The sequence below is a fragment of the Triticum aestivum genome, chromosome 5D (assembly GCF_018294505.1).
Source record: "Triticum aestivum cultivar Chinese Spring chromosome 5D, IWGSC CS RefSeq v2.1, whole genome shotgun sequence".
Taxonomy (NCBI): domain Eukaryota; kingdom Viridiplantae; phylum Streptophyta; class Magnoliopsida; order Poales; family Poaceae; genus Triticum; species Triticum aestivum.
This window is the reverse complement of record NC_057808.1, coordinates 551,240,964-551,264,151: the sequence shown is the minus strand read 5'-3', so window position 1 is coordinate 551,264,151 and position 23,188 is coordinate 551,240,964. Positions and strand designations below refer to the sequence as shown.

General features: G+C 46.0%; 1 protein-coding gene across 1 annotated transcript; it reads right to left on the bottom strand.

Moving 5' to 3' along the window:
* Positions 1 to 2,169: 2,169 nt before the first annotated feature.
* Positions 2,170 to 16,197, bottom strand: LOC123121195 (DEAD-box ATP-dependent RNA helicase 38). Its single transcript, XM_044541113.1, has 7 exons — positions 15,931 to 16,197; positions 15,549 to 15,842; positions 15,231 to 15,458; positions 14,952 to 15,017; positions 3,079 to 3,480; positions 2,884 to 2,995; positions 2,170 to 2,321 (listed from the first exon to the last, which is right to left on the bottom strand). The coding sequence occupies exons 1-7, from the start codon at positions 16,108 to 16,110 to the stop codon at positions 2,170 to 2,172; spliced, it is 1,434 nt and encodes a 477-aa protein (XP_044397048.1). The 5' UTR covers positions 16,111 to 16,197.
* Between the last annotated feature and the right edge of the window lie 6,991 nt (positions 16,198 to 23,188).

Genomic DNA, 23,188 nt, shown 5'->3' with positions numbered 1-23,188 from the left:
GACTAAAGGTTCGGGCCATTAGTCGCGGTTGGCCAGACCAACCGGGACTAAAGGTCTAACCTTTAGTCCCGGTTGGCCTGGCCAACCGCGACTAAAGGCCTTCGGGCCAGCCTGAGGACCTTTTGTCCCGGTTAGCCAGGCCAACCGGGACTAAAGCCCCTCCCGTCCGCCAGCGCGCGCTGGGCCCAGATAGTTGGTCGCGGGTCTCCTCCCGAACCGCAACTAAAGACCCCTTTGGTCGCGGTTCGATTATTTTGGGGACTAATGGGGGCGTATGGAAGCCTCTTTTTCTACTAGTGGTACACGGCCAGAAGTGAACAGCTCATTTACTCCCATTCAGCTCGAAATACCGAGGAGAACATCTGCTTCGACTACATGATCAATCCATCTCACCTGCAACGATCATGCGATCATATCAACTTCTTTGACTGGTAATGAATCCCTAAACCCTTCTGCTGATGTTATTTTAGTGATCTAGATGCAATCTGTTAATGACATCCTAGTGATGCAATAATTCTAACAATACGTGCCTTGCATGAGCACAACTTTTTTTAAAATAAATTACCTAACCGTGGAGAATTTTGTTATGCAAAAACTGTGGGGATTCTTGTCCTAGTTAGTATTGGTGTAAGAATATGTTTTGTTGATTTAAAAGAGAGACAATATGTTTTGTTATTTATTATTATTACCAGATTTAAAATATTGCATCAGGATCCATTCAAAAAACGTATGAGCATTTACGATCAAACTCAAATTTTATTTCATGATGACATTTGCAAACTCAAAATTTGGTTGTGGTTCGAATACCCCAAGGGCATCTCCAACAATGAAAAGGAAACCGCATGCAAAAATCCCGACTGACACGTCCGGACCATTTTTGCCATCCAACACGGTTCCTCAAACGTCCACGGACGCATGCGGGTGTCCGAATTTCATATCCATAGCAAATACGTCGCCGATTTGGGGGCGTCCATACCACAACCCGCAGCGCAGCGGACGCTAGCACTTCCGAGCGAGTATTTTGATTTGAATACCCTAAAGACAAATTTCTTCAATGATATTTAATGAATTTAATAAATTTAGTCTCAAAATACCAAAAAAAGAAAAAAAAGAAATTAGATTGTTGAAACTCAATTTTAGTTATCTTGAATGCTACAATAATCTTTTCAACTCACTACTAACAGTCAAATACACATTGGTTTATTGGCGAAGAAAAGCTCGGAAAGTGATAGTTCCTTGTGAAAGACTGCTTCATCATATGGTGTGACGTCGATGCCATCATCAAAGTAAAAAAGTGGCAGGTGGGAGTCCAAGAATGACAGGATTGGCCAGCGAGCACCGGTGCAAGTCTAGGACTTGAATCCGATGGTTTGGTTCCATCACAAGGTACCTAAACATCTAAGCTATTCTTAGTTCACGATATCAAGGTATATGACACAAAGTGTGGGCCTACTACTGACACGTCCGGACCATTTTTGCCATCCAACACGGTTCCTCAAACGTCCACGGACGCATGCGGGTGTCCGAATTTCATATCCATAGCAAATACGTCGCCGATTTGGGGGCGTCCATACCACAACCCGCAGCGCAGCGGACGCTAGCACTTCCGAGCGAGTATTTTGATTTGAATACCCTAAAGACAAATTTCTTCAATGATATTTAATGAATTTAATAAATTTAGTCTCAAAATACCGAAATAAGAAAAAAAAGAAATTAGATTGTTGAAACTCAATTTTAGTTATCTTGAATGCTACAATAATCTTTTCAACTCACTACTAACAGTCAAATACACATTGGTTTATTGGCGAAGAAAAGCTCGGAAAGTGATAGTTCCTTGTGAAAGACTGCTTCATCATATGGTGTGACGTCGATGCCATCATCAAAGTAAAAATGTGGCAGGTGGGAGTCCAAGAATGACAGGATTGGCCAGCGAGCACCGGTGCAAGTCTAGGACTTGAATCCGATGGTTTGGTTCCATCACAAGGTACCTAAACATCTAAGCTATTCTTAGTTCACGATATCAAGGTATATGACACAAAGTGTGGGCCTACTACTGACCCATCCAGTTTGGTACAAAAGCACCACGTGTGTGGTGGCGGCAACCTAATCATATAAGTTGAACTGTTGGAAGACAAGTGCACATCTATTGCCTCCCGTTTCTGACAATCTTTACTCAAGTAAACCAGCATCCTTAAGAACAGTCTCAAAATTCTCCTCGCTCTCCCAGCTGGGGACCTCCTGTACTTTATGTTGGAAGTAGTTCTCGATCTTTGTCATCAAAATGTCATCAGTTTCACCGCATAGCAGGTTGAACACAGCTCCTGTCACGAGCATCGATTCAATTAGGAATATAGCCCACAAAATAAGCATTGTAATTGGACAACATGGTAGCTGATAATATGGCACGAATAATACTCGTCATTAGACATATTCTATGTTTTTAGTGTACAAAACCTATAAGCGTTCAAGTAAATTGTGTGAACAATCCAAGAAAATCAGTTTACAATCCAAACAAACATATAACATCCATAATCGACAAGCAATGGTCACATAAGTTCTATCATATCATCATAAAGAAGCTCAGAATTCTTGCCAAATCTTATTCACAACATTACCAATCTAATTCTGGTGAGAAGTTCAAGCTCAGGCTAGAACATCATTAGGTTTACTAAAGGTAGCATGTTTTCTTATTACTCAGGTTCAGTCTGCCTTCATCCCCAAGCCATTTGCATTTGTCACGATGTGGAGTGTGGACCATCATTATGCTTATAACGGCTGCATGTGGTACTCATTACAATTTACTTGATGCAATTCTAGAATAGAATCCAGTAATCATCTCCCTCTATTTGTTTTGCAAAGTATGCCATACATAAATAAATTTACCTTTTCGGCCAAAGCGCCCAGCTCTGCCAATTATGTGCAGGTACACCTCATAATCAGGCTCATCTCTAGAATTATACTTGATTGGCATGTCGTAGTTGATGACCAGATTGACCTTTCAATGGAATAATGTTAGAATTAGAAATTCAACCTGTGTGTAAAATTGGTATGAGCTGATATGACACACATGCATAGTACCTGTGATTGGTCAAAACCTCGGGCAAGAAGATCAGTTGATATAAGAACCTTGGTGTACCCATCTTTGAATTCCTGTAGTACCTTTTCCCTCTCTGCGTGGTCGAGGGATCCTTGAATTGAGGAACACACATAGTCCTCTTTTGTCAAAGCATTATGAAGATTCTTAGTACTTATCTTTGTTCTCACAAATATGATAACCTGTCCAACCTTCTGACCAAACTCAAAGATCTTGTCCCTTATGACCTCTATTTTGGCTATCTCATCGGGGACTCGGACTTTATATTGCTTTACTTTGTCCAAAGTAAGATCTTCCTTCTTCACAAATATCTGGTTTCCCTCCTTAATGACCTTTGTAATAAAATCCTTCACTTTCTCGTTGAAGGTTGCAGAAAACAGAAGCAGCTGGCATAAAAGAATTCAAATAAGTAAAAAAAGGCACCATATAAAAAGAGAAACAAACACATCGAACCAAGAATTTTGATTAGCACTAAGAATATTCATAATGTTTTCACAAAAGGCACCATATAAAAAAAGGCTAGTTTGAATAGCACATCCATGGAATTATGCCAACAGTTACAAGCATCACAAAGGATTATCTGCACCATATATGGATGAATGTAAAGTTGAAGACAATAACACCCAGTGGACGGCTGTTAAGATGATAACCCTTAAGAAGTAGCGTGGCTCAACTACTAAGTATATACATGATAGGAGTTCCCAATATGCAACTAGCCAGTTACATAGATAATGCCATAGTACATGATTTCTTTTTGTAAGTCCTAATTAAACTAGCAACAACAATGATGCCCATGGATGAATATGCATTTTTCCAAAAACTAAGAATAATATGTGTTGCTCCAAACATAAAGAAAAAATGAATATCATAGTTGGAAAAGCTGGTAAAATTGAATACAACCCATTGCATCACCAAATGACCCATTTACACGATAATCCCTTTACCTATCATTAGCAACCGGCACTAGTAGAAAAAGAGGCTTCCATACGCCCCCATTAGTCCCCAAAACAATCGAACCGCGACCAAAGGGGTCTTTAGTCGCGGTTCGGGAGGAGACCCGCGACCAACTATCTGGGCCCAGCGCGCTCGGTCGACAGCTGGCGGACGGGAGGGGCTTTAGTCCCGGTTGGCCTGGCCAACCGGGACTAAAGGTCCCCGAAGGCCTTTAGTCGCGGTTGGCCAGGCCAACCGGGACTAAAGGCCCATCCAGCTGGCGGACGGGAGGGGCTTAGTCCCGGTTGGCCTGGCCAACCGCGACTAAAGGTCCCCGAAGGCCTTTAGTTGCGGTTGGCCAGGCCAACCGGGACTAAAGGCCCATCCCTATATATAGGACTCAGCTCACTTCACTTCACTCAGCTCACTTCACAATTTTCAGAAGGGGGTGGTGGGTTTGCTTTTGGTTCCTCCTATGCACACAAGGTGTTTGATGAAATGCCCGAGAGCTTGAAACAAACATGATATGAAGTGTCCGAGCCACACTTGAGCTTTCTCATTTATTTTTCCTCCGCGATCGCGGTTAGCAACTTGAACCTTTCATGTGTCATTGATAAAATATGCATGTGTGTAGTTCATTGTTTAATTTGTATTATTTCTAGCTAGTTAGTTTAACAAATGCATGATGGTTAATTATATACTTTATATAATAATAATGCAGATGAATCGGCAATGGATGTACGGTCCCCGACTCTCCGGCGAGTTCACTACGGGTTTGAAAGATTTCCTCGTAGTGGCAAATGCGAACAAGCAGCAAGGTTTTATTATCTGTCCATGTGCTGTCTGTAAGAATCAGAAGGGTTACTCCTCCTCAAGAGACGTTCACATGCACCTGCTTCGGCACGGTTTCATGCCAAGCTATAATTGTTGGACCAAGCATGGAGAAAGAGGGGTTAGAATGGAAGAAGATGAAGAAGGGGATGATATCGATGACAACTATCATGATCATTTCGGTGATACTTTCATGGAGGATGATGCTGAAGGTGGGGAAGGGTTAGGTGAAGGTGAAGAAGAGGCACATGATGAGCCCGCTGATGATCTTGGTCGGACCATTGCTGATGCACGGAGACGCTGCGAAACTGACAAGGAGAGGGAGAATTTGGATCGCATGTTAGAGGATCACAAAAAGTCGTTGTATCCAGGATGCGATAATAGTCTGAAAAAGCTGGGCTGCACACTGGATTTGCTAAAATGGAAGGCACAGGAAGGTGTAGGTGACTCATCATTTGAAAATTTGCTGAAAATGTTGAAGAATATGTTTCCGAAGAATAACGAGTTGCCCGCCAGTACGTACGAAGCAAAGAAGGTTGTCTGCCCTCTAGGTTTAGAGGTTCTGAAGATACATGCATGCATTAACGACTGCATCCTCTACCGCGGTGAATACGAGAATTTGAATGAATGCCCTGTATGCACTGCATTGCGTTATAAGATCAGAGGCGATGACCCTGGTGACGATGTTGAGGGCGAGAAACCCAGGAAGAGGGTTCCCGCCAAGGTGATGTGGTATGCTCCTATAATACCACGGTTGAAACGTCTGTTCATGAACAAAAAGCATGCCAAGTCGTTGCGATGGCACAAAGAGGACCGTAAGTCCGACGGGGAGTTGAGACACACCGCTGATGGAACGCAATGGAGAAAGATCGACAGAGTGTTCAAAGATTTTGCAGCTGACGCAAGGAACATAAGATTTGGTCTAAATACTGATGGCATTAATCCTTTTGGCGAGCAGAGCTCCAGCCATAGCACCTGGCCCGTGACTCTATGCATCTACAACCTTCCTCCTTGGTTGTGCATGAAGCGGAAGTTCATTATGATGCCAATTCTCATCCAAGGCCCTAAGCAACCCGGCAACGACATCGATGTGTACCTAAGGCCATTAGTTGAAGAACTTTTACAGTTGTGGGCCAGACCTGGTGTACGTGTCTGGGATGAGCACAAAGGAGAGGAATTTGACCTACGAGCGTTGCTTTTTGTAACCATCAACGATTGGCCTGCTCTCAGTAACCTTTCGGGACAGACAAATAAGGGATACAATGCATGCACGCACTGCTTACATGAGACTGAAAGTGTACGTTTGGTTAATTGTAAGAAGAACGTGTACCTGGGTCATCGTCGATTTCTTCCCCGAAATCATAACGTAAGAAAGAAAGGCAAGCATTTCAACGGCAAGGCAGATCACCGGCCGAAGCCTGCGGAACGTACTGGTGCTGAGATATTTGATATGGTCAAGGATTTGAAAGTCATCTTTGGAAAGGGTCCTGGCGGACAATCAGTTCCGCGGGGAGTTGACGGGCACGCACCCATGTGGAAGAAGAAATCTATATTTTGGGAGCTAGAATATTGGAAAGTCCTAGATGTCCGCTCTGCAATCGACGTGATGCATGTTACGAAGAATATTTGCGTGAACCTGCTAAGCTTCTTGGGCGTGTATGGGAAGACAAATGATACAAAGGAAGCACGGCAGGACCAGCAACTTTTGAAAGACCCAGATGACCGGCATCCGGAATGGTTTCAAGGTCGTGCCAGCTACGCTCTTACCAAAGAAGAGAAGGTCATTTTTTTTGAATGCCTGAGCAGTATGAAGGTCCCGTCTGGCTTCTCGTCGAATATAAAGGGAATAATAAACATGGCGGAGAAAAAGTTCCAAAACCTGAAGTCTCACGACTGCCACGTGATTATGACGCAATTGCTTCCGATTGCTTTGAGGGGGCTCCTACCGGAAAATGTTCGAGTAGCCATTGTGAAGCTATGTGCATTCCTCAATGCAATCTCTCAGAAGGTAATCAATCCAGAAGATCTACCACGGTTACAGAACGATGTGGTCCAATGCCTTGTCAGTTTCGAGTTGGTGTTCCCACCATCCTTCTTCGATATTATGACGCACCTCCTGGTCCACCTAGTCGAAGAGATTTCCATTCTCGGTCCTGTATTTCTACACAATATGTTCCCCTTTGAGAGGTTCATGGGAGTATTAAAGAAATATGTTCGTAACCGTGCTAGGCCAGAAGGAAGCATCGTCAAGGGCTATGGAAATGAGGAGGTAATTGAGTTCTGTATTGACTATGTTCCTGACCTTAAGCCGATTGGTATTCCTCAATCGCGGCACGAGGGGAGACTAAGTGGAAAAGGCAAGATCGGAAGGGAATCCACGATATGTATGGACGGTCATTCTATGACTGAAGCACACCACACAGTTCTGCAAAATTCCAGCTTGGTGGCTCCGTACTTCGAGCAACACAAGAATATTTTACGCTCGGACAACCCGGGGAAGCCTGAATCCTGGATTAGAAAGGCCCACATGGAGACTTTCGGCAGTTGGTTGCGAAAACATTTAATGAATGACAATGATGTTGGAGATCAGCTGTACATGTTGGCCAAGAAACCATCTTCGACTATAACGACTTTCCAAGGGTACGAGATAAATGGGAATACATTTTACACCATCGCCCAAGATAAAAAGAGCACCAACCAAAACAGTGGTGTCCGCTTTGATGCAGCAACCGAGAATGGGCAAAAGGTCACATATTATGGTTACATAGAGGAGATATGGGAACTTGACTATGGACCCTCCTTTAAGGTCCCTTTGTTCCGGTGCAAATGGTTCAAGCTAACAGGAGGTGGGGTAAAGGTGGACGAGCAATACGGAATGACAATGGTGGATTTCAACAATCTTGGTTACCTTGACGAACCATTCGTCCTTGCCAAAGATGTCGCTCAGGTTTTTTATTTGAAGGACATGAGTAGCAAACCGAGGAAACGGAAAGATAAGAAAACGATCAGTACATCATGCGATGATCCAAAGCGCCACATTGTTCTTTCAGGGAAAAGAAACATCGTGGGAGTGGAGGACAAGACAGACATGTCAGAAGATTATAATATGTTTGGTGAAATTCCGCCCTTCAAAGTGAACACTGACCCAAGCATTAAGTTAAATGATGAGGATGCTCCATGGATACGGCACAATCGTAAGCAAGCAGGGACACAAGGGAAGAATTGATGTGTAATAATTTATTGTACCAAACTTTGTATTTGGTCGATGAACTGAATGATGTATCAAACCTTTTATCAAACCTTCAAGGGATTTTAAAATGAATTAGTTTTATTTTTCTGATTTTTTTGATATATAATTGTATTTTTAAGATTTTAAAATGAATTAGTTTTATTTTTCTGATTTTAAAAGGAAAAAGGAAGAAGAAGAAAGAAGGAAAAAGGAAGAAAAAAACAGAAGAAAAAAACAAACAGAAGAAAAACATAAGAAAAAAACAGAAGAAAAAAACAAACAGAAGAAACAAACAGAAGAAAAAAGGAAAAAGGAAAAAAGGAAGAAAAAACAGAAGAAAAAAGGAAAAACAGAAGAAAAAAACAAACAGAAGAAAAACATAAGAAAAAAACAGAAGAAAAAAACAAACAGAAGAAAAAACAGAAGAAAAAAGGAAGAAAAAAAAGAAGAAAAACAAAACAAAATAAATAAAGCAAAAAAGAAAACCAAAAAAAGGCAAAAGATAAAAAATATGCCACCTACTGGGCCACCACGGCCTGAATACGACTAGAAACCCATTAATGGGCCAGGATTCAGGCCCGCAGAAGGCCCAGTAGGCCCACAGGCACATAGTGACAGAATAGGCCCGTAAGCCTGCATTTGAGAGGAGCTCGAAGTGGTGAGCGCAGCCGCGCTTATAAACCACTGTCGAAGCCTCTCGGCTAGCGAGGTGGGACTAAACATCCCACCGCACCGCGCCAGTTCCAGCACAGACCCTTTAGTCCCGGTTGGGGAGGAGGACCGCGACTAAAGGGTACCCTTTAGTCGCGGTTGTTGTCCCCAACCGCGACTAAAGGGTCTTTCTGCGCGGGAACTAAAGCGGCGCCAAAACCCTTTAGTCCCGGTTGGGGAGGCGGACCGCGACTAAAGGGTACCCTTTAGTCGCGGTTGGTGTGGCCAGCCGCGACTAAAGGGTACCTTTAGTCGCGGTCCGCCTTCCCCAACCGCGACTAAAGGTGCGTCTATAAATACTGCACTTAGCAGTTTCGCCACTTCCCATTCTCCTCTCTCTCGACGCCGAAGCGCTGCCCCGACGCCGATCGACGCCGAAGCCCTGCCCCCGACGCCGACGCCGAAGCCCTGCGCGCCGCCGCCCCCGTCCCCAGTGAGCGCCGCCTCCGCCCGTGCCCTGCCCTTGCCCGCCGCCCGTGCCCTGCCCTTGCCCGCCGCCCGTGCCCTGCGCCCTTGCCCGCGCCCGCCGCCGCCGCGACGCCCGCCGCCCGCCGCCCGACGCCTGCCGCCCGCCGCCCGCTGGCCCTGCCTGCCGTCCTCCGCGCGCCGGCAGAAGAAGAAGAAGGAAGAAGAAAAAGGAAGAAGAAGAAGAGAAAGAAAAGGAAAAAGGAAGAAGAAGAAAGAAGAGAAGAGAAAACAAAAGAAAAACAGAAGAAAAACAAGAAAAAAGGAAGAAAAAAGGAAAAAGAAAGAAAAAAAAAGAAAAGAAGAAAAAAAAGAAAGAAAAAAAAAGGAAGAAGAAAAAAAAAAAAGAAAAAAAAACAAAGAAAAAAAAAAACAGAAGAAAAAAAAAAGAAGAAAAAAAAAGAAGAAAAAAAAAAAAAAAAAAAAGAAGAAAAAAAAAGGAAAGAGAAAAAAAAAAGAAAAAAAGAAGAAAAAAGAAAAAGGAAGAAAAAAAAAAAGAAAGAAAAAAAAAAAAAGGAAGAAAAAAAGAAGAAAGAAAAAAAAAGAAAAAAAAGAAAAAGAAAAAAAAAAAAAGAAGAAAAAAAAAAAGAAAAAAAAAAAGGAAGAAGAAAAAAAAGAAAGAAGAAAAAAGAAAGAAGAAAAAAAAAAGGAGAAGAAAAAAAAAGGAAGGAAAAACAAAGAAGAAAAAAAAAAAGAAAAAGAAAAGAAGAAGAAAAAAAAAGAAGAGAAAGAAAAGAAGAAAAGGAAGAAGAAAAAAAGGAAGAAGAAAAAGGAAGAAGAAAAAAATGAAACCAAATGAAAACCAAAAGAAAGAAGAAAGAAAAGGAAGAAGAAAAAAAGAAGAAGAAAGGAAGAAGAAAGGAAGAAGAAGAAAGAAAGAAAAAGAAAAAGGCAAGAAGAAGAAAGAAAGAAGAAAGGAAGAAGAAGAAAGGAAGAAGAAGAAAAGAAAGAAGAAGAAGAAAAAGGAAGAGAAGAAGGGAAGAAGAAGAAAGAGGAAGAGAAAGGAAGAAGAAGAAAGAAAGAAGAAGAGGAAGAAGAAAGGAAGAAGAAGAAAAAAAGAATTTTTACTTAAAGAATCTTATTTTTTAATTCCTCCTCCTCTATGTCCCCTTAATCTTATTTTTTAATTCCTTTATACTTAAAGAATTTTACTACATGCAGGAGTGACATATGGCGGACGATAGAACCGAGCCGCTTAGGATCCGGAGGCTGAACGTTATTTAATGGGCATCATTCAACAACGAGATTCCTTATGTGCCGGGGCTCAGAATATGAGCAACAAAAGGATGTAGTCTCTTCTTATCTGAACCTTGATGGTGGAACAGAGATTGTCGATGATCAAGAAGGTGAAGGAACGGACATTGTCGACGGAGGTCAACCGTGAACAAACCGACGATCTCGAATTGCAAGTAGCAACCACCTCCGGCGAGGTATATATATATACATTGAGCCTCTCGTGATACAAACTTACTGAAATGTGAATACATATGTATTAACGCGCGCGACTCTCTTTCTTTGTTTATCCCTCGGCCGGATCGAGTACGACAAAGCGTGGCAAATCCAAGGCGATGAAAACAGGAGAAACATATGCCATTGAGTTTGTCAGTGAAACTGGCAAGCCCCTACAGCACACCTCAAAGTTTATCAACCAATGCGGAGTCGTTGTTAGAGACAACGTCCCGATCACCGTCCAGGAATGGAAGGAGCCAAAGAAGGCACGTCTTGGTTTCAGTTTTGTCGACAAGAGAACGAAAAAGGATTGCTGGAGAAAGCTTATGGAACATTTCATTCTACCTCCGGAATACAACAAAGTCGATGAATTCGGTAACGAGGTTCTGGGTGGACGTCAGAGGAGGAGGCTAGTTAAAGAGTTCGCTCTTCAGAAGATGGGCGAAGCATTCCGGAACTTCAAGAAAAATTTAACCCGTGACTATGTCAACAAGGGCAAGACTCCGGATTTCAATGGACAACATGAGAAACTGAAAGATGATTGGCCAGAATTTGTGAGGCCAAAGCAATCGGAGCATTTCAAGGAAATATAAAAAAAAATAAGGATAATGCGAGTAAGAAAAAGTTCCATCATATTATGGGGCCAGGAGGATACCGCCTTTCGGAGCCTAGGTGGCAGAAGATGGAGGAGGACCTGAGGGTGCGAGGAATCCCTCTAGGTACAGAGGGATGGGACCCAAGGGCCAAAAGCTGGTGGTACGGGCATGGGGGATCGCTAGACCCGGAGACAGGGGTGTGTGTTCACCGGCAGAGACAGTTTGCTCCCACCCAAGCCCTTATTGACGCAATGACCCAAGCTCAAGAGGGCTTGATCAAGTTCAACAGAGAGAAAGACGCACTGACAACAGCCCTCGGGAATGATGAACACGGAGGACGTGTACGAGGCAAAGGCAAAGTTCCGTGGAAAGTAGGGTTTTCCCAGGACAATGACCCGTACTGTTACAGAAGCCGTAAGAGAAAGACGGACCGGGATGCAGATCTTATGACGAAGTTTGCATCGGAACTCCATGAGTTGAAGCAGACCGTGCATGAACTAGTGAAAGAAAAATCGGCTGCAGGGCCGCATGAAGATCATGAAGCGGATCGCGGAAGCCAGCAGCGGAGAAGCAGCGTGGCTTCCACGGATGCCCCGCCTGGTGCTAGTGCACCGATGATCGAGATTCGTGCACCGGAGCCTCACTACCCCGTGGATGATGTAAAGGATATGAAAGAATGTGATCTGCATTATCCCGTGGGGAACGTTTCCACGAAGGTAGCTAGCGGCAGTGCTTTACCCTGTACACCTGGAGCACTCCACCACAACAACCCCATTGCATATGGCTATGCTCGTGTCACGGTGGAAGACATAGTCCAAGGGTTTGAGGACCTGGAGATTGACAAACCTACACCCAAAGGGGAGAGAAGACTTGGAGATGTCAAGCGCCAGTTCATTCTATGGAAAAAGAAGTACATAGTGTTTCCACGCGAGGCGCCAAGGCTAGCAAGTCCACCCCCCTCCGATGGTGGTGGTGGTGGTGGTGGCGGTGGTGGCGGTGGTGGTGGTCGTGGTGGTTCACCTACACCTCCTTCACGCCATTCGACGCCGTCCCCCGATCCACAACCTCCGGCGGGTACGACGCCCCCCAATCCTCCTCCGGCGGGTACGACGCCCCCCAATCCACCTCCAGCGAAGAAGCGGAAGCAGGCGGACAGCAAGGAAACCCGCTCCTGGACTATTAACCCGGACCCTTATGTACCTAAGACCACAAGGGTACCGGAGCCATCACTGAAGCCTCTCCTCCCAAGGCCTGGGGAACTTAGTGAAGCTGAAACCAAATTGGCCGCGTCTGCTGATTATGAGAAATGGAAGGCGGATATGAAGGCGAAAAAAGAGCCTGAGCCCAAGCAAGTATTCACTGAGAAGCAAAAGAAGTGGGCTAAGGATTTTTTGACGACACCGTCCCAAGCCGAGCTGAATATGCCTGACGACTATGGACATGAACTTCGTAGGCAAGCAAAAATATTGAAGGAGGAGAAAGAAGAAAGTAAAAAAAGCGGGAAACAAGTTGACCAGCTCGGGATGCAGAAGAAACAATCGATCCCCCCGCTCATAGTGAAAGCCGGTCCGGAAGAGGACCCCGAGATCATAGCAGCTGCGGCAGCACTTGGATTGACTGTACCGGGTGCCATGAAACAAGCGTCCGAGATTGGTTTGACTCTTCGTGCCTTCTTAGGCCTTGAGGATGCGCCAGTATGTGAGATAGCATTACAATATGTGCGGAATGGGCCTCTCGTCGAGCCTGCGCGGGAAAAGAGTCTACCACCACAAATGCGAAATCTGCTACGTTGGTACAAGCAATTCATAACATGGGCCGACAAAGAATATGTTTATGCGGATGTTACAGATGAGCATCACACCAAACGGTACTCTGTAGAAATTCATATGAGTGAATTGTTCCAGCTGTTCAATCTGCGTGACCTCGACAAATCTATGCTGAGTTGCTACGTTCTGTAAGTGATTTATTTTTACCTCATCTCGTTCTTCATTGCCTGCATATATATATATATATATATATATATATATATATATATATATATATATATATATTGTCCTAACTATATTGTTGCGTACGCTATTATGCAGATTGAAGATTTGGGAATGCAAAATAAGAAACATCCATGATGTTGGGTTCATTGACCCACATATCGTTAATGGACATGTGTTACAACATCACCCCGAAGACGTGGAGAAAGACCTGTACAAGTTTCTTAGAAAGCATCAACTCAAAAGTCATATTCTATTTCCTTACCATTTTGGGTGAGTGTTTCTCTCTTGTGCCCATTCTCTTTTGTTTACTCCATGCATGGTATGTCTAATCGATGAGTTATGCATGACTGTGCATGTAACGTGTCCGCAGGTTCCACTGGATTCTGCTAAATATTGAACTTCACACCTCCAGAGTTCTAATCATGGACTCTATGGATTCAGATCCAAAGCGTTGGGCCGACATGAGAAAAATGCTGCAAAAGTAATTATTTTCAATCATTTGAGCTCTATATCGATCGGTCTCTTTCGTTCATTTCCTAATATCAAGTAACTAATAACTTCCTTATTCATTTAATTTTCTTTGCCCTGTAGGGTTTGGAGACGGTTCTCAGAAGAAATTGTCGGTGAATTCAAACATGAGCTAGATTTCAGAAGGTTAGTTAATGTGGATAAGCAGCCACCGGGGACCAATCTATGTGGATACTATGTTTGTGAGAACATCCGGAGACACACCACGGAGCGGAAGGCATCGGATAGCGTGCGGAACGCGACGGATAACTTGCGGAGGAGGCTTAGTCCAGAAGCTCGCTTCCGACCAATTCAAGAAGAATTAGCAGGATTTTTCATGAGGGAAGTCATCAATCCTAAAGGAGAACACTATACCGAGGACGAAGAAATTTATATGCATACCCGAGATTGAAACTTGTACGAAGTTGTATATGGTCATCCATCCTAATTGTGTATGGAAACTTGTTCGAAGTTGTATATGGTCACCTGAGATTGAATATATATTATATATTCCTCTTGAATTCTTCTTGTTTGAAATTTCATATGCATGTATATAGTAGCGTAAAATATGTGTACTGAAACTTTATCAAAATTAAAATAAAACACAAAATATAATATAAAAGAAATAAAACACTCCAAACTAAAAAGAAACCAGGTTTAGGGGGGCTAAAACCCTAAACCTGCGGAGGAGCCCTTTAGTCCCGGTTGGCCACGAGAACCGGGACTAAAGGTCCTCCGCCCCGACGGACCACGGGCGCCCACGTGGACGGGCCTTTAGTCCCGGTCAGCCACAAGAACCGGGACTAAAGCCTTTAGTCGCGGTCCGTAAGAGGCGCGACTAAAGGGGGGGTCTTTATCGCGCATATTTAGTCCCGGTTGCACAACCGGGACTAAAGGCTGTTGCGAACCGGGACTAAAGGGCTTTTTTCTACCAGTGCGGTAGAAGTTCAACAAGCAGCACATGAGCACGTACATAAACAGGTTGTTTCCCTTGAGAACCCCCAAATATAAAGATTAAAAGAGTTCTCTGGAACACATGATTGCCATAACAAGTGTCACTCGATTTTGAACTATTCCAACGTGCAAGCTGTTGTATGTGATCTACTGTCAAAGTCAAAAGCAGTCGATTGACTAAAAAGAATTACCTGGCAGTCACCGGCACTGCTCTGTATATCCCTCATGATCCTTTTAGAATCACTCATAAAGTTCTCCTGCAAGAAGCATTCACCAGCACAAGAAAGCATACTCATTAAATCTAGTAGAAGATACTTTACATGAGCTAAAGCCACTATGTCGGAAGTTCATCGGCAGACATGATATGGAATTTTGGTGCGGCAAATTTTGGTTCCACCTATATGTATATTTCTACTCTTGGAAACTCGTAATCTATGGTCTGCAAGAAACGTCTTGAACTGTATACGTACCTCAGCAAGCATATGGTCTGCCTCGTCGAACACAAGAATCTTGATGTCCCTTGTGGCAAGCTTCTTATTGGTTATCCACTTAATGAGAGTCCCAGAAGTGCCAATCACCACCTGATCAGTGACCGGTGCCATCTTGGAGATGGGCATGTAATCCTTGAGAGCCGGCGAGATGGCGGAGGCACAGGTAATGCCGGTAAACTTGCTCATCCTCATGAGCACGGATTTATTCTGCAAAGACCAACGACGGATCAGATTCATCAAATTACAGGTGAAAAATAGCATTCAGAGGAGTATTCAGTAACTAGATGAGAGAGGGACCTGCTGCGCAAGCTCCCTGGTAGGGCAGATGCAGATGGCCTGGGGAATCCTGCGGCTGGGGTCGACGCGGTTGAGCATGCCGAGCACGAAGCAGGTGGTCTTGCCGGAGCCGTTGTGCGCCTGCGCCACGAGGTTCTTGTAGGGCGGCGTGAGGATCATGGGAAGCGTGACGGCCTGGATCTTGCTGGGGCGGCTGAACCCCATCTCGTCGTGCAGACCCTTGAGCAGCTCCGGCGTGAGCTTCAGGTCCTCGAAGGTCGTCGCGGATTCGTACACGGTGCCGCCGGACGCCACCTGGGGAGCAACAGCAAATCACCAAATCAGCCAACCGACATCGAGACTTGTATGGCTAGCGAGGGCAAAGCATAGCAAAAGCGCCTACGGCTTGGATTTGGGAGTCGTCGTCGTAGTCATCCAGCAGAGGCGGTCCGTCGCCGCCGCCGCCGTCCTCCGGCGCCAATAGCGAGAGCGCCTCCATCTTCTTCTGGTTCTCGTCCACCGCCGTCTCGATGGCCTTCGGATCGTCGACGTCGGCCGGGGACTTCTTCTCCAACTCGGCCATTGGAAAGAGACCAAGAAAAATCGATAGCGTTTCCGGTTGCGATTGCGACCTCGAGCGAAAACTCGGCAATCTTTGTTTGATGGTGTTCGTTGCCAATGTAATAGTAATATATATGCCGAGAGTTTGTGCGAAACGTTTTGAATATGTTTGGCGGCGTGCACGTGTACGACAAGGAGTCGTCCAAACAAGCTATAGCCTTTTCACTTTCGGATTGGAATCCAACCAAGATATATCCGACACCGTCTTCGTCACTAACTTAGGAAAGTTTATCAAGCAAGTGTTGATTCACGTCGTGGAGGTGCTAGCTAGTACGAGAGATTTTTTTTTTTCTAAAAATTGATCACAAGTCATGCATGCGAACGTCGAGGATTAACACTGTGTTAGGGCGCGAACCAACCTGTGGTTGGATGGTTAGAGGGACAGTCGTATACCCAGCCCATCAGGATTCAAGTCTTGGTGCTGGATTTATTTCAGGATTTCTGACGATGCGCTTTCTGTGGGAGGAGACGTTCCTGTCGACGACGAGGCGCCTACAGTAACTTCGTAAATCTCAAGATGATATGCCGGCTCAGTCTCTCGAAGGAGCTCATAGGCCGGGTAGGGTGTTTGTGTGTGCGCGTATGTATGAGCGCTTGCATCTGTACTGTGTTAAAACAACACTGTGTTAGGATAACTCCAACACGCCGACACATTTGGTCCGCGCGTATCCGTTTGGATCGGAGCGGACGAAAACGCTTGCCCAACAGGGCGGCACAAACCCAAATCGTGTCCGGCTCGTGTCCTTGTGGACACATTAGGCCTAAATTTGTGTCTGATTTGATCCACAAGGACAGAAGACGGACGCGCCGCGCGTCTGCTCGGTGTCCACCTCGGGCCCGCCTGTGGGCCATCCAACCACCACTACAGTCATAGTCAATGCCTACCTACCATAGAGGGCCTACTTGGCAGTGAGTGGAAGCGTCTGGAGTCATGGAGACATACGGGTGGGAAGGCATCGTGCGGGAGTGGGTCGGTGATACGTCTACGACGTATATATAATTTATGAATCAAGGAGCATGAACAAAATAGTTTGTGTGGCTTTTGGTTGTGGTTGGTCTTTGAGCAGTTGGTTGTAGTTGGTATTTCCGCGGTTGCAGATAGTTGAAAAAAAACCTTTTGGTCTCTTCAAATGGTCCACTTTTACTTACATTTTATGTTTCATATAGTTCGTTCTACTTGTAGGCCGTTGGTCCCAAAATTAACAACACTTCATCATATTATGTTAATTAATTACATACAACAGCATGCAATGAATAGCCAAGTAAGAGCATCTCCAATAGATGATGTAGATGCAAAAATGGCTAACTTTTGCATCTTCGAGGCCCTAAAACCCCTCTTCAACAGATGATGTAGATGCAAAACAAATTACGTCTCCAGGAAAAATACAACACCTCACGGTGCAAATTTGCACCTCCACCTACGGGAGATGTAAAAACGGCGGTCGCGCGCCAACCGCCCAACTGCCTTCATTTGGCTTCCGCGCGACCGCCGCCCTTCCGCCGCCTGGCGCCACCATGGCCGACGACGATGACCCCGCCGCTGGTCTGACCCACCTCGCCGCAGCCGCCGTCGGCGTGACCACGGTCCCCAATTTGGCCTCCGCCTCCATGCCGCCGCCCCGGATTTGCCCCACCTTGGCCGGTTACCGTTGCGCCTGAGCTGCCTGCAAAGAAGCAGCGGGCCACCAAGCCACGCGGTGGAGGCGTGAAGCAGTAGATTGCGCGGGGGCGTAGCCCGGCGGCAAACCAACCTCGCCTGGCCAAAATTTCAAAGCCGGATGCGACTGCTGCGGGCGATTGGCTGTCGCCGGTGGCCGTGGCTTCCTCCTTCGGCCAAAGAGGCCCAATCCATCTCCGCCGGCGCCCCTACGCCGTTACACCTCCTCTCCCTATCTCTAATTGCCGCTGCTCCGCCACCCGGTTCACGCCGCCGCAGCACCGATTCGCCACCCCCCCGCCCCTTGGACGCTCCTCCGCCGCCGCCCCGCCTCCCCGAATCGCGCCGCGCCGCCGCCGTCCCCACTGCCGCCGCCCCGATTCGGCCGCCGTCCCCTAGTTTTACATCTCCATTTTGCATCACATATTGGAGTTGCACTTTTACATCTCTGTTTTGCATCATTTGTTGGAGTTGGCCCTTTTTTGGAGATGCAAAAGGCACTTTCTGAAGATGTAAAATTTTAAATCCCCTGTTTTACATCTCAAAAATTGCATCTTCTATTGAAGATGCTCTAATTACTATGAACTTCAGCCAAAACATCACTAGTAGAAAAAGGGGCTTTTACCCCGGTTGGTAAGGGCCTTTTGTCCCGGTTTTCGAACCGGGACTAAAGGGTTGTTACAAAAGCCCTAACCCTTTAGTCCCGGTTCTTACACGAACCGGGACAGAAGGTCCTCCACGTGGCCGCTGCTGCCAGCCCAGGCAGGGGGACCTTTGGTCCCGGTTGGTGACACCAACCGGGACCAATAGGCAGGGCCTTCTGTCCCGGTTGGTGACACCAACCGGGACCAATAGGCATCCACGCGTCAACATTTCAGGGGCTGGGGTTTTTGTTTTTTTTGAAAGGGGGGGGAAGGTTGGGGGGTTTTGGGGGGTTAATTTAGGTGTTTCATATATTGTGTTAGCTAGCTAATTAATAGAGAGAAGTGTCCTCTCTTATCTCCGTGCTTGGTCGACGCTACGTACTATATACGTATGGAGAGGACTAGACACGCTAGCTAGTAAGCAAATGAAGGAAACAGAATATCGTCATGAACATATGCATACAGAGAGAAGTGATATCGACCACCTCTCCTTCTCCGACAGATTGGCCGAACAACAAGTTCTCGTATATCTATGTGACACTACCGGCTACATATATACAACAATTATCTCTTACAATATAATCTCCTAATTAAATTGTAAGAACACAGGGTCCACATAGTATTCTCCGTTTTCAGCGATCACGTGGTCAAGGAAAGAGTATTATATCTTTGTTTTGGTTTAATACCAACGATTGTAGCAAGTTGGCCTCGGCTTCTTTGGCATGTTTTTCAACCGTATATGCATCTATGAGATTTGTGTTAATGAACCCAATATCACCGATTTGTCTTTTCTTCAATTCGGCGATCTTCAGTCTGCATAATATAGTGAGGATAATTATAAATACATGCAATGAAAGAGCTGACCTATATAGAGAGACTTAATGACAGAAGTAGTACTACTTACAGACAGTAGCAAGTGATCGTTGATTTATCGAGGGCCTTTTGATTGAAAAACTGGAAGAACTCCTCAAATGGAACATTCAGCAGTTCAATTCCAACGAGGTCATGCTCCGGTTTAACTCTCAGCGTCAAAGTATTCATCCCATCAGACTCTCTGCAGGTTTTCATGTACCAATCATGTAATCTTCGCATCATCGTTGTTAGAGATGTTTCATCGTTGACGAGAGGCTTCCTGTAATGGTATTTGTGTTCGTCCACCTCCATGATTTCATAATGTACATCGTCGGGCAGGTAATCTCCAAGATTGCTATAACCGGCCACCATCCTCGGATCATTAGCGACGATGTCTTTTCACACCTTGAGCGGGGGGCACGATTGGTTCGCTTGTTCGCCGAGCTGGGCAATTTTTTTCCCAGCTCGTCGTTCTTTTAACCTTTGATCACTGACAGTACTTCCCGACCGCTCTGCTTCGGCATATGTCTTTGCAAGAATGCGCTCATAGTTGCCTCTCGGCGGAGACTTTGGTGGTTTTGTCAGGGCAGCCAGAGTGCGCTTTGCTTTCACCGGATCTACCTTCTCCTCCGGAGGTGGATGTTTCTTTGCTTTCACCCCTTCAAAGAAGTTTGTCACTTCGGCTCGCACGATCTTCCCGGTTTCCTCCTCGGTCCTCTCGTATTGTAACTTCTCTGGAGTCTTCAGAGAAGGACCGAATCTGTATTGCCTCCCGCCTCTGGTAGTTGTACTGCTAGACGTCGGCAGAGTAGACGGAGCGGTTACGGCTGTCTTCTTTCCTCGCCTACGAGGTGGAGGAGAAGGACTACGACACACCGGAGCAGCCGGAGCGGCGGCGGGTCTCTTCCGCCCTTGCTGACGAGGCGAAGAAGGAGGAGGCTGGCTGCTCTGGCGCGCCGGCGCAGGCGGAGAAGGAGGCGGAGTGCCGCCACGCGCCGGAGAAGGAGGCTGCTGAGTGCCCTGATCACTCGCCAGAGGAGGAGGCGGAGGAGGAGGCGAAGTGCCGCCACGCGCCGGAGAAGGAGGCTGAGTGCCCTGATCACTCGCCGGAGGAGGAGGCGGAGGAGGAGGCGGAGTGCCCTTACTCGCCGGAGCCGTCCAGTTCGGAAGGTTGATGAGCTCCTTCCGCCATAGGCATGGAGTCTTCAGAGCAGAACCCAGCCGAGTCTCCCCTTCACCGGTAGGGTGGTCAAGCTGGAGGTCCTCAAATCCCTCCGTTATTTCATCCACCATCACCCTAGCATATCCTTCTGGAATCGGCCGGCAGTGGTAGGTTGCGCCGGGTTCAGGAGGTAAAACAGAGCCAACAGCCGCCTTGACTTTGAAGTTCTGCCATTGCGCCATAAGGTGGCAATGTTGAGACTCCTTGATAGCATCCACGGGGTAGCTAGCAGGAGCCGTCAAGACATGCTCCGGCTGAAGCAGCTCGGTGGAAGCCGCGCTGCTTCTCTGCTGAGATGGCGGTGTAGCTTCGGGGGTAGTTTCGGCATGTCGATTGCCGCCCCGTTCCTGTAGCGCTTGAACCCTTTCGTGCAGCTTCTGAATTTGGATCTGCTCCACTTTTTTCCTCCTCTCCTGGCTTTTGAAACCGCCCGCGTTTGGAAAACCAGCCTTCCACGGAACGGAGCCTGGCGTGCCTCGTGTCCGTCCAGGGTGCTCAGGATTCACGAGGGCCATTGTGAGCTCGTCGTTCTCTCTGTCTGGAACGAACGTCCCTTCCTGCGCTGCATCGATATAGTGCTGAAGCCTCTTGACTGGTATTCTCAAAAGCTCGTCCATCCAAACGCACCTCCCTGATACAGGGTCCAATTTTCCGCCAGACTCGAAGAACCAAGTCCGGCAACGGTCTGGCCAGTTCATTGTCTGTGGTTCGATCCCTTTATCAAGCAGATCATTCTCAGCCTTGGCCCACTTAGGCCGGGCTTTGAGGTAGCCACCTGACCCCGTGCGATGGTGAAGCTTCTTCTTTGCAGCATTCTTCTTGTTTGTCGCTGACATCTTCTTACTCTTTTCCGATGTCTTGTGGGCCACAAATGCGGGCCAGTGATCTCTGATCTTCTCATACCGGCCGATGAATTCTGGTGTCTCTTCTTTGTCGACAAACGTTTTCAGCTCATTCTTCCACCTCCTAAATAGGTCTGCCATCTTCTTAAGAGCATGAGACTTGATTAATTGCTCTTTAACTGGCTTCTCCGGATCATCCTCTGGCGGTAGGGTGAAATTTGCCTTCAGCTCAGTCCAAAGATCATCTTTCTGCATATCATTGACATAAGACACCTCAGGGTCTTCCTTCTTAGGCTTATACCATTGGTGGATGCTGATCGGGATCTTGTCCCTAACAAGAACCCCACACTGAGCAGCAAATGCTTCCTTTGTCCAGATGGGTTCAATCGGTTGGCCGTCGCGCGTGATTGCTGTGATCTCAAACCTTTCATCAGAGCGCAACTTTCTCTTCGGGCCTCGTCTCTTTATCGAAGTTGTGCTCGATCCGGAGGGCTAGAAAAAAGAAGTAAGACGAGAGTTAATTAATATGTGTACATACCGAAACAATGAATGCATCAATTAGCTAGTCAGCTCAGGCTTAACTAATATATGTAGACCTAGCTTATTCCGGGTTTGGGGTGGCCTCGGCAACGCTTCAAGGGTAGGGGCGCGGCGGGAGGGGGTAGGAGACCGACATCGGTTTTTTCTAGGGTTTGGGTGTCCTCGAGAGTTTTTGTTGAGCGAGAGGGCCGGGGGGGGGGGTGCTCCCGTGGTATAAGTTATCACGGTCGAGAGGGGGTATAAATATCGACCGTCCATCATGTCGAAGTTATCTGGGAGGGAGTTATATATATCGACAACGACGACATACATACATGGGAAAATAATGTTATCGGGGAGGGGGTATATCGACCCCCCCACACGTGTTGAAGTTATCGGGAGGGGGTTATATCGACAACGATGACATACGTACATGGGAAAATAATTTTATCAGGGAGGGAGTATATCGACCCCCCCTCGTGTTGAAGTTATCGGGAGAGGGGTATATCGACGACGACAGACCCGATAAAACATAAGAAAACAAAGAAGAAATAAAAAGAGGAGAAGAAGAAAGGAATAGAGGAGAAGATCGAAGAAAAAAAAGAAGAAAAAAAGAGGAGAAGAAGAAAGGAATAGAGGAGAGAAGAAGAAAAAATAGAATTTATTCTATTATTTATTCTATTTTTTCTTCTTCTCTCCTCTATTCTTTTCTTTTTCTCCTCTTCTTTTTCTTCTTTTTTCCTCTTCTTATTTATTTCTCCTCTTCTTCTCCTTTCTTCCTCTTCTTATTTTCCTTTTTCCTTTCATTCATAAAAAAATGTTCAAATAGAAAATTTCAAAAAAAGTAAAGGTTTTCCCTAATGCATTGTTCATATGAATATACAAACATTTGCATATTCTACAATAACTAATATCACCAAAAAAACTATGAACAGAAAAAAATTCTAACTTTTCTAAAAATCTATCTTTTGCATATATACATGAACATATATACATACATATATGCACTTTTATAAAAATGCAAAAAAAAGATCTAAAAAAGGACATATAAACAGATATACACACATACATATACTCATACATATACATATAATCAGGAAAAAAACATCTTATATATGTGCAGAAAAAACAGGGAGGAAGGGGGCAGTGCGGCCCTGACCAAAGAATGAGAGGCGACGGCGGCGTGGTCGGGGCAGGGGCAGAGGCGACGGCGGCGTGGTCGGGGCAGTTGGGGCGACGACGACGTGGTCGGGGCGGGCCGCCGGCGGCGTGCTCGGGGAAGGGGCGGCTGCGTGTCGACGAGG